This window comes from Lissotriton vulgaris, chromosome 12, assembly GCF_964263255.1.
Source record: "Lissotriton vulgaris chromosome 12, aLisVul1.2, whole genome shotgun sequence".
In the NCBI taxonomy this organism is placed as follows: Eukaryota; Metazoa; Chordata; class Amphibia; order Caudata; family Salamandridae; genus Lissotriton; species Lissotriton vulgaris.
In genome coordinates this window covers 719821173-719833662 of record NC_141700.1, presented here as the reverse complement: position 1 = coordinate 719833662, position 12490 = coordinate 719821173, and the positions used below count along the sequence as shown (strand labels likewise).

Sequence of the window (12490 nt, the reverse complement as noted above, 5' to 3'; positions counted from 1 at the left end):
GAAAAATGAAGAAGGGAGACAGTCTTGAGAAGTGATAGGAGAAAAAAAAAAGCAGCGAGAGCAGGAGAGAGAAAGCAGGCCATGGAACAGAGAGTTAACTGGACAGGAGAGAAAGAAAGCAGGGCCGGAGGAATAGTTCGGATGCAAGGAGTCGAGGAACATTCGAGAGTGTGCATGTGAAATGTGCAAGGAGACCGCAATTAAACATCGAACCTAACGGGCGTCACCTCGGGCGAAGGGCAGAGTGCCAATGCCTGTCCTGCGCGCGCGCCCACAGGAGTCAGTCCGCGCCTCTACTTACAGCTCCTGGAGTGAAATCACGGCCAAAGTGATTGAGACTCCGCTTTTCACCCTCGCCCTGCGACCCCACCAGGGTGATGGAGATGCAGTCCAGGGTCCCGGCACAGACGGCCGTCCCTGTCACCACCTGAATTTTGTAGTCAGCCATGTCCAGGAGGTCAGCTCTGAGGTGCTGGGTGGGCCGGGCGGAATCCCTTCCTTTTAACTGAAGGCAGCAGCGTCTTTCTCGACAGCCAACCTTTTTATACCCAGGGAGGCTGGACCTGAGCCATCCTTATCAGAGCAGCAAAGATCAAATGACGGATATGAAGACACTTCTAAAGCTTTTGGTAACTGTCGCTATTTCCTGAGAATACGCTGAACCGGTTCAGTTGACCACGTCAGGTATTTCCAGAGAAGTAATAAAAGTAAACAACCCACAAATCTGAAAGAGGAGGAAGAGATTAGTTGGAAAACCGTCATAAAAAGTGTGAAAGCAGTGACGGGTATGAGCGAGATAAAGGGGCAGGGATTGTCTGACAGTGAATCAAAGAGGCCAGAGGTGGCATCCAAGGTTACACTTCACCTGCTGCCGGATTCTGAGCAAAGCTTCCGGCACCAGCACTCTTTGTTTTACAAATTAAGCACTAACTATAAAGTTAGCCCCAACAGCTTCCTAATGGACACAATCAGCAATGTAACAATTTTTCATAAACACCTAGGGGCAGATTTATGTTAACTGGCGCAACCCCAGGGATGCGCCAGTTAACATGCGCCACAGTGCGCCTCAGCTCCGCCAGCCATGGTGCGCCGCATTTATAATGCGGCGCACCATGGTGCAAAAACGGCACAGATGCGTGACTCATCTGTGCCGGAAATGTGGCGCATTGCTGGAGTTGCGTCGCAAGCGCAACGCAGCTCCAGCAAGGCTCGGGGGTGCCCCATTTTAACAATGCTGCGTCAAGACCTACGCCGGCTTCAAGCAGGCGCAGGCTTTTGACGCAGCATTGGCTTAAAAGTGACTGAGTGAAATCTCATAGATTTCACTCAGCCACTTTTGCGAGGCGCACCTGCCCCGGAACGCCCACCCTGCGCCGGAACGCCCACAAGCGGCGCAGGGCTTTACAACGTGACGCATCTGTCTAGATGCGTCACGTTGTAAATCGTTCGTAGGGATGTGCCACGTTTACGCCGCCTTGCGTGACGCAACAGCGGCGTAAACGTGGCGCAAGGGCCTCATAAATCTGCCCCCTAGGGCCTCATTTACGAGAAGTGGCGCATAACTGCGTGAAAGCAGCGATGCGCTACTTCTCAATGCGCCCTCCTTGCGACACCAATGATGCATCATATTTACAATATGACGCATCATGTCGCAGGGAAGGACAGATCCATCAGTATGAGTGACGTATCTGTCAGTGCAAAAAGTGGCGCTTTGCTGGAGTTGGTCGGAAGCCTGATGCAACTCCAGCATTGTTTCTTTCACATGGGGCAAGCCCCATGTGAAAAGGCCTGCATCACCCTTACGCCTGACATGAGGAAGGCGTAAGGTTTGACGCATTGGCATCCTAGAAGTAGAGCAGCGAAATCTCATAGATTTCGCTTCGCCACTCATACGACCCTTTCTTGATGGGGGACGCCCACCCTGCATACATTATACCTGGCACAGGTATAATGTAGCGCAGGGTTTTATGAAGTGACGCATCTACCTAGATGCGTCACTTCATAAATATGGCTCAACATGGAGCATATTTTATGCCACGGGTGCGACACAAAAAGTGACGCACCGGTGGCGAAAAAGTGACGCATCAGCTCATAAGTAAGCCCCCTGGTGTTAGCACAGGAAAAAAATGTTTGCCACCTCTTTGCAAATGAGAGAACTGTTACTGCAGAAACCGTCGATTAAACCAGATTACCTTCCTATTAATAATATGACTTGTTTTGAGCTTTCACAGTAGGAATCCATGATATTACTGGAATGTTTATACATAGACATTGCTTTCAGATCCCTCTCGTGAGAGATCTGTCTTTTAATAGGGTGCCAACAAACTAAAACATATGTACCCTCCGCACAGTCTATAAACGTTGGATAATTGGATTGAATGATTGATTGATTGATATTTAGCAATTAAAAAAATTTAACATTTGTTTGCTGCAATTCTTAAGTAGTATTATCAAATTTCAATGTGTCTCTTTTCCAAAGCAGCATTGCATCAAGGAAATTACGAAGAAAGCATGAAGTGGGGATCTGAGAAACACTTCCGACTGGGGTTACTGCACCCTGATAGCTGCCGGACATTAAGGTGAGGGCAGCAAATCATTGAACATGCATGGGGACAGACATGTGTGTGTGTGTGTTTGTTCCTAGACAACATTCATTTTTGTACAGATTCAAATGTTTGCTTGAATAGAATAGAAGGCATTACATACATGATAGGTTGGAGATAGGTTGCTCAACTTATCTGATAAGGTTTTCAGAGGCATTTATTCTAATTCTGTATTGCATTTGCATTCACATTGTAGTAATATTGGAGGTAAACGTTCCATCTCATGGCAGCAATCTAAGACTTCCTAAAACAGCATTGTATATTAGAGGGGTGTTCCATGCCTCTGTAGGAGATGCTGAAATGTTGAAGGTTGCTTTAGCTCTGGACCACCTTGAATCTTTCTGCCCAGATTTATGATGCAGCCTGGGAGCATCGCAGTGTGTTTTTGGGCATGAGTCCATTGGCTGCTGCCAGGCCCACTTTATGGATCATGAATGGCCATGGTGGCTCTGTTTGGTGGGTGGTCCTACCACCACACATGTTGATGTCAGATAGTGGCAGATTATCTCTGGGTTGCATGTTCCTGTCCTGAACTTCCTGGTGTATCTCCGCATGGAGACTAAAAGATTCCAGCTCCTTTCTTCCTACCTCACTCCTCATCTTGGATCAGAGATCAGAGTAGTGTGGGTCCATGTATTTTGCCATCTTTGGGTGCATGGGCGGCAGAGGTGTAACTGTGATTATCTACAGTGCAAGTATTTGAGGCTTGAGATGGGATCAGAGGGATTGGGAGCCCTTCCAAACGCTTCTCTTGCTGTGAATGGACTCTTGAAAACTCATGTTCAGTCTCTCAGTCATTCATAAACAGTTATCAAGTACTTCTTCATTTCATGTGGAGATGTCACGCTTTGGGAGCAGGAGTTGTTGCGGGTATTTTCCATCTCCTTCCTCATTAAGAGGAGGGCAGTATATTTGGAATTTTAGTTAGTTACTTGTTATATAGCCTATTCCATGCTTTTAAACATTGGTACCGAAAAATAAGGTGGCACGAGGGGGTTCTTTTTGGCCCGTCACACATACTCCCAAAACAGTACAATCAATTTAGAAAGTTGGATGGTCCGTGAATGGTACTTAAGGAGAGTTTGCCTTCAAGCTACGAACGTCCGGACCGTAGGAGTATCCTCTTTAGGATGCCCTGGCCCTTACTAATCAAGGTGGCATGATCATGCTCCATGTTGGGTTGGGTGTGCAGTACCCAACTGGCTCCATAATGAAGATCTTTGTGGAGATCATATTGCTAGATCAAAGAATCTCCAAGTTGAGGTACCTACACACCCGTTGTTTTTAGATAGGACTAGAGTAAGTGATACAAATTTCATGTACTAAGGATTTTAAGGGTTTTATATTTTTTAATTTACACTAACTACGGTAAGGTAAAACATAGAAAAAGGACCGGCGGATATTTATGATCCCAAAAATCCACAAGTAGAAGTTGGGTAACATGTTTCTGCATTCCTGTCCTCATGAGTCATTGGCTTTCCTCGGGACTTGTGCTACTGGTATACCCTAATCTAAATGAGTCGCCCTCTTGGGTATTATAGCAAGTGTATTCTAGAGGGCTCACAGTCTAAGGACTGGCGAGCACAAAACATCAATGACATACCTGTGTCGTTAGGGATATGGTTGCACCTAGGATTCTCATTTGGACCTGTAAAACACAAATGACAATTGGTCAAATTTAAAATGTCATCCAGAGTGTTTTCATATATGTGAAAAAGTTAAGCCATCACCTGTGGGCACAGGAAACACATGCCTCAATACACTTGGGAACACCAATCAAAAGTTTTGTGAACAAACAAACACACATTATGGTGAAATACATTTTACTAGTGAGCTCCAAGGGTTGGCTTACCCTATATCCTAGAGTGACGGATTATATAGGCATCAGTCTTTGAAAATCATTGGGCAAGCGCAATCACTCGCTTGCTTAAACCATGTTGGTGAGTCTTTAATTTGAATACCCATTGTTCTTTTTTTGAAAAGTTTGTCAGAGATATTTAGATAATTTTGAATTGTTTCGAAAACGTCCCAGCTTAGATGATTGTCAACATGACATTATCCCATGAAATGGCCTGTCAATTTTGTCATTAACCCATTAAGTGCTGCTGTCGGCCGTTGGACGTCGCAAGCACTACCTTCGTAGTGCTGCGCACGTCCAACGGCTGACGGGGCCCCGCCCGTTTTTGAGGAAGTGCCGCACTGCCGCGATGGCATTGTCATTAACTCCCAGGTCAGACTTTGTTTTTAAAATGTTAAACTAGCCGATCTGCCTTTGTTCCACATTCAGCATGTCATTTATTATCTTTTGCAGAACTTGTGAAAGTGACATTTTTATCTGAAAAGTGATTTGTTACGACATCAGGTGACACAAGACTGCCACAAACTATTCAATATCTACATCTGAAGTTTTAACACTAGATACATAGGATAAACATGTACTTTGAGTTGATGTCTTTTCATCTTGCTGGTTTAGGCTGGCTGAATCTTAAAGTTTGGAAAATCCCCAATAGATTTTGCAAGTACTAGTCAGTAGTCAACATCCTATGTAAACCCCATGGAATTGACCACTGAGTTGGAGAGGCCTTGGCAACAGGTTACCATAGGAGGTCCTGCCAGACTGCTGGTGCACCCAATCTTGTGCTAAGAGACATTCCAGTGATGGGAGGAGTTCAGCCCAGCAGATTGTGTGGTTCCCTTCTGAAGGAACACTCTCCCAGATGAAGCCTGGTTAGCACAGATGTTTCACTGTAAACAGGTGTGCAGTGTACAGGGCCCCAAAGTATTCTAGAGGCAAGCCAGTTATGCCATGCTGCCATAGTGTAGTGCATAAAAGTAGTGTTAGAGTTGTAGGCTGATAGGAACATTCTGAAAACATGCTACAACTGTTCATTATATTCTTGCTGTTAGCAACATGTGTAAGTGATTTATTAAATATGCTCTGTGTGGATTTTATTCATACAATATGCAACAGAATGAAACTGTTGAAATAAATATTTTTAAATGTACAGTGTCTTTCTTAGTGCTATGCTTGAGTGTGCTATTGTAAGAATGAAATTGGGTTTGAATTACCACTGTGTCCCTGAACCCTTCATGGGACTGTTAGTAACCCAGAAAACACAAACATCACATCTGCAGGAATGCTCAGTGGGCTGTGTGATGTTGCAGTTAAACTGGTAATCCCTCCTCAATAATGGCACACTAAACTAAGTCCTTGCACTAGTGGATTGAGAACTCAAACCCTGCAGAACTGGGTCCTACAACCTAGATTCACAGCAGCATCCTATTTATCCTGACCTTTACCTTTCGTGCACATACACTATGGGGCCGATTCCGATTCGGAAAAATCCCTTACAAATAGCCGTACGGACCATATTTCCTGTACAAATCGTACCCTTAAACGTCCCCGTACGTACAATGAAGTACGATTTGGACCCAAAGCAGATCTCTGTACGAATTGTACGAAAGACCATACGACTTAAAAATCCGAACGAATGGCATTCGGAACACGCAGTACGTGACATCCGTACAGAACGAAGCAGCATTTTCCGGACCAGCAAGTACGATTCGTCTCGTCAACACCCCGTATGACTCTTTTTCTATGGAAGCTCAAAACGTCTGGAAAAGCAGATTTCAACTCAAACCACGTACGAAACGGACCCCCCCCCCCCGGGTACGGTGCGTACACCCCATGATTACAGGTGTATGGTGCATAAGGGTACGGTGCGTACAGCCCATTATTGAAGGGGTACGGTGCGTAGGGGTACAGTGCGTACACCCCATGATTGCAGGGGTATGGTGCGTAGGGGTACGGTGCGTACACCCCATTTGCAGGGGTACGGTGCGTATGTGATTGTGTGACTCTCCGTACGAATTGCTCATACGTGACATTTTCCGTACTAATCGCGTTCTCATTCCCCGGTCCAGATCATACTTGTCGGGTCGTACTGCATGTTTACGATTCGTACGGTTCACTGTGAGGGTCCGTGTTGTACAGATATACCTTGCTTTTTGTACGGTTCGCCACGATTCGGTCGTATATTTTTCAAACGAATCTTACGACGCGATTCGGAAGGAATTGTACGAGTCGTAACGAAAGGGCTACGGATTCGATTTGGTTGTACGATTGGTTCACCGAATCGGAATCGGCCCCTAAATGTTAGTTGACAGGTGCAGGTAATTATATAAATGGCATTACTAGAATTACAATTTTATGTTTTTTATTTCCCTCGGCTCTCTAATTGGCGCAGTTAAGGTACAGACACTGCAGGGGCCAAATGGGAAATAGCCAACGACAGGCGAGAGACCCCACCTTGTGAATAAAGTCGCAGTGGTTGAATTTTTTTGGCGTGAGTGTGGGCTGAATAGCCCTTAAATTGCACCCTATTTTTAATAATAATATGGGAGGCTATAAGTATGAGCCTTCAATATTTAGCATGTGTCAACTCTTTCTAATAATTTTTTGCAAATTATTTGAAATGGGAGAGAATGCGGTTACAAAACCAATCCTAGTGCCTCTGTTTTTTATTTTTATTTCTAGCAGTGCCTCTCAGTGGTTCTTTCTGGCACATTTTGTGGCTCAGTTGATTACTTTGGTAGAATATTTTTTCTCTTTTAATTTCCATGAAAGGTTGTTTCTTTGAATATTATAGGAAATAGTTTTACTTTGATTATTCCTACAGTGTAGGAATTGGCCTAAGGGGGAGGCTACTGAATCTCATGAAGTTGTTGAAGGCAGTGGGATTTTGAAAGTTTCTAGATATGAGTTCCCTTTACTGCTTCTAATCTTTACATCTAAAAAGGATAACTGTGTTTCAGAGTAAGTTGATGTTGACTTCAAAAAGGGATGTTTCTTATTTATCCACTCAATAAAGTTTCCAGATGATACAGATGTGATCAATAAATCATCACCAAAGTTGTATTGATGACTTGTACAGTTTATTTTCTGAGTAGATATAATTCGTATCAAATGAAGAGAAAGATCTAACCTCGTCCATTTCAGAAACAGTGCAAAATCATCCAAATGTCTCTTACAGACTATTCGAAAATGAAAAAAATGGGCACTGAAACGAAAAACCTACATTAATGGTCTAAAGACAAGGTACCATTGCCACTATCAGTGAAAAAAAGAATGTTTCCATTCTAAGGTCGAGATAACTCATATATGTGTGCCGCCTGATAAGTGTCTTTTGATATATAAATTAGTCATACCAACATAACGATTCTTTTTACAATGATCAACATGACAAGTGACAACCCATATCTTCGATGGATTGAAATTGTTTATTTTTCTGAAAGATATTGTTAAGTACTTTTTGAAAAGAAAGTCATATTCAGCTTAACATTTATTCCCCACATAAATATATGAGAAAAATGTGTTATGTTTGGTTCTCTGTGGAAATATCTTGTTTAAACGAAATATGCGTAAAGTTTCATTACATTTGAATTTATCATACTAAGAAATTTTGTAATAGTTGTTGCATTTTAGAGTTCTAGTTGCCCAAGTGGAGCTAGGCCACTTCTCTTAGTTTAACATATGCTCAGTAGGCATAGTTCTAACATTGCACTGAGTGCGCTTTACACACACTCACATATATACATTACTCTACTGAACATGAGTTTAGCGGCACCTTTTGATTTACGATGTCTTTCGATACAATTTCAAGCATCACTGAAAACAGAGCATCTATTAAAGTTTACACAGAGGAAGAAGCAGATCAAATTTACAATCTTATCAAAGAAACAAAATCATTTGAACCACAAAGTGGCACAGTTACCCAACAACTGAGGCAACTAGAATATTTGACTAGGAGAGAGCTTAATCAACGGCTGCATGCCTCAACCCTAATTCAACATCACTGAGTAAAAAGGATACCTAGAGAATTATGTCTATCCATTCGTCCAATGCTCTTCAGATTACAGAGTAACCAGCAATTCATGGAAAAATGGTATAGTATCTTGAATAAGTGTTCGTTGGATTTAATTTCACTTATGGTGGAAAAACTATCCAAAGCCATACATGAACTTGAGGAAGAGATTTTTAATTTAAAAAACGATTTGTCTAAACGGATGACACCTGAACCTTGGGATACATTTTTAGAGGAATTGAATTTAAAACTGGACTAATATGGAAAAGAGTTACAAGAAAGTAAACTAAGAAAATTCAAGAGAGATACTATTGATTATAAATTAACCGAAGCATATACTTAGACAGAAGTATATGCGCAACGTAGATTCACTAACCGCAATACCCAAACATCATCAGAGGAAAGTGTTGTCTCAGATCGTGACCTTGATATATCCAGACAACCAGCACGTCGATTAACAGTAGTTACGGAGAAACACAAGGAGTCATCAGAAATACTATCAGGAGCTTCACCAAGTTATTATTATTATTATTATTTAAAATTTTATATAGCGCACAGTTACCCTTGGGCATCCCAGCGCTTATCCAGACACCATCAGATAGTAAGAACGACCAGGTGTGTCTTATTTAGAGGGGAGTATAGATTCAGTCCGACCTACGGAAGAAACAACAGGACAATCTTCAACAAAAACTCAAGGGGAAAAAAAACAAGGAGATGAAAAGGAAAAGAAAAAAGAGAAAGAAAAAGAAAAAGACAAACCGAAGAAAGGTCTACGGAGTCAAACACAGAAATGAGTCTGGTGGTCAATATGTCAAAATTGCAGCTCTCTAAATTTGAAATCAACGTACTCAACAAAATGATATAATTTGTGAGTACATATAATACATCAGAACTAGAAAAAGAAATTGCTTTCTTCAAGTTCATGAGGACACCCAGATTAAGAAATGTCTTCACAAATGTTTGTCCACAAGATCCTAATATAGAAACAGCTATATTCAAAGCAAAAAGTACTTTCATGGCACCGGTTTCCCACAAGACTTTGGATAATTTTGAGATACTCATCAAAAAAGACATAAAGAAATTGAATTACAAAAAACAACAAAAAAACCTAAGTAGGGTGGAATACAGTACACTTAAAAACTTGGCGATGAATAAAGACATAACAATCCAAAAAGCGGACAAAGGTGGAGGACTTGTGGTTATGGACACAGAGTATTATGACAGAAAAGCCACAGAACATGTAAATGACACTACCACTTATGGACACTTAACTGTTGATCCAACGACTGAAATTGCAGACAATTTCAATGAAATTCTTGATAAAGCAGAACAATTAAACTGGATTGATTCTACAACAAAAAGGTACTTAACAAATTAATTTCCTAAAAGACCGAGAATTTATTTCTTTACAAAATTCATAAAAGTCAGATAGACCCTCCCTTCAGGCCTATTGTATCAGGTTGTGAATCTTTATTTGTGAATCTGGAGAATTTCATAGATCATTACTTACAACCATTTGTTCAACAATGGGTCACTTACATTGAGGATACAACAGATTTTTTAAGGAGTTTAAATAACATCAATGAACCTGTTTCTGAAGAGTGGATTATTTGCACAATTGATGTGGTTGCATTGTATACCTCCATTCCCAATGCCAGTGGCTTGGAAGCAGTTGAATGGGCACTGTTAAATCAAGAGAACTATGATTCACCAAAATGTTTTATTCTTCAACTTCTTGAATTCTTTTTACAAAACAGTTATTTCTCTTGGAAAGATAGATTCTACATCCAACTGAACGGAACATGCATGGGATTTCCTGGAGCACCTGCCTACGCCAATACATTCATGGCCAAGTTTGAAAATGATTTCATTTTCTCGTATATGACATGGAGAGAAGGTTTGATTTTCTTTCGAAGATACATAGATGATGTATTTTTAATCTGGAAGGGCTCAGAAGCTGCACTTTTAAATAACATACGTTCTTTGAATCTCGTGAACCCTAGAATTCAATTCACGTACAACATTAACAAGAAGCTATTGCCTTTCATGGATGTTCAGATTGAACTGAAAGCTGGTGCTATACACACCAGAGTTTACAAAAAAAACGACAGATAAAAATAATGCTCTACTGTACAGTAGTTTTCACCCTCCATCTCTGGTTAATAACTTACCTTTATCACAATTTCTTCGAATTTGTCGTATCTCATCTGATTCCAAATCTTGTGAAGAAACTTGTTTACAACAAAAACAGAACTATCTTGACAGAGGATATCCTGAAATTCTTGTACAAAGCAAAATGGAAAAAGCAAAAGCAATACCGAGACACAAACTATTGGAAAAAACTGCACGATCACCAGAAAAAAGAGCAGTGTTTGTTTCTAAATATTCTACAGCATCGAGAGATATTAAACAGATTATCATGAAACGCTTGGAATTACTGGAAACAGAAGAGGATTTTCAACAGTTGTTCAGAAACAAACCTCTATTTGCGTATACCAGAGCACAAAATCTGAAAGAAATTCTAGCTAATAAGGGTAGCACGAAAAATGATAAAATACCTTCAAAACCCGGTACATTTAAATGTTGGAATTGTATACACTGTAACAACGCCATTCTGGGTGATATTCTTTTACATCCCCGTACAGGAAGCAAAATTAATTTACAGAATCACACTACCTGTGATTCTGAGCATGTAGTATACACCATCAAATGCCCTTTTGGACGCAGCTCTCGGATCATAAAAGCAGAATACGGACTGGTAATCTGAGTTCTTCACTAGCTACCCACTGAAATGAAAAATGTCACAAGATAGCTCAACTAAAATTTCAGATAATCGAACAGGTGGTTAAACAAGCAGGATTGAACAACTCAAAAAAACTTCTCCAGAGATAAGTGTACTGGATTAAAAAATGACAAACCTTAATCGCATCTGGATTAAATGATAAATTGGAAATGTCGGGTTTTCTCTGAGAAGTATCCAACAGCATCACATTCTCGGTTACAAATGTCAACAGACACACACCACATAGGTACATACACAGTATTTGTATTGAAATTTAAAATATGAAGTATCAGTGTAAAGTGCTTTGTATTTAAAGATGGTTTATAATTTTATTTGTTATGAGATTTTTTGTTTAACACACACACATGGTGTTTTGGCATAATTTGGAAAGGTGGTATTTGATTAAACTACACGTGGGTTGTGGCACAGTCGCTGTGTTAAGCCTGTCATCTATATTCACCAAGAATCACGGGTGGTAAGTTAGTTTTTACATGACATGAGATGAGATATCCCAGGACAGTCTCGGTCAGATGGTCATGAGTTTTATTCATTGCCAGTATAGTCCGTCTTTTATGTTTTTGAAACGAAAATCGTCTTTGCTTACATCGTAGTTTGTTCAGCCGTAGCTACATATTTGACAATCATATATATGTTGTAGGGTATCTGTCCGTCATTATGTAGTCTATTTACTCTTTCTTTTATTTCCGCATCACATGTTGTCCCGCGTCATTATTTTTTAACCTATCGGATTCAACTATGAATAACGCTCGGAGCAGGAAACGATTCGCGGAAATTGTTTGGAACACGGTTTTAAAAACCTCGGGTAAGATTAGAGCTGATTTTGAGCTATTTCCTAATGGCTAATGTTTAAGATTACTTGATTTTAAATTTTTTATAATGCGATTATGTTCGCAGACTTATGGCATACCGTTCTCGTCCATGACGTTCTAAATCTTCAATCATCTCCACCTACTGTCAGGTGAGCTCATAAACATTGAGTATCGTCGCTAGTACTCCTCATTTAGAATATAGTTGCTGTGACATAGAAATATACTTCGTATTTCAGATTTTTTGAACATTTGATTATCGGACTGCAGGTCTTCGGTTCAGCGAGCCTATAGTATTCACATATCGAAGTTGACACTTGACATGTGATATCCCACGTTCCTCTGGTGAGCATTCAAACAATTTAAGAACACAGGAATGATTTAAATTATTGATGTTTTGTGGTTTCTGATAGA

General features: G+C 40.8%; 1 protein-coding gene across 1 annotated transcript in view; it reads right to left on the bottom strand.

Annotated features, from left to right (window-relative positions):
- Nucleotides 1–516, bottom strand: part of LOC147678116 (hydroperoxide isomerase ALOXE3-like) — a 112019-nt gene extending 111503 nt beyond the window's left edge. Inside the window, exon 1 of the mRNA XM_086945976.1 lies at nt 302–516. Coding sequence (XP_086802102.1) covers nt 302–448 — 147 coding nt within the window. The 5' untranslated portion in view covers nt 449–516. The remainder of the gene's footprint in view (nt 1–301) is intronic.
- Nucleotides 517–12490: the final 11974 nt, after the last annotated feature.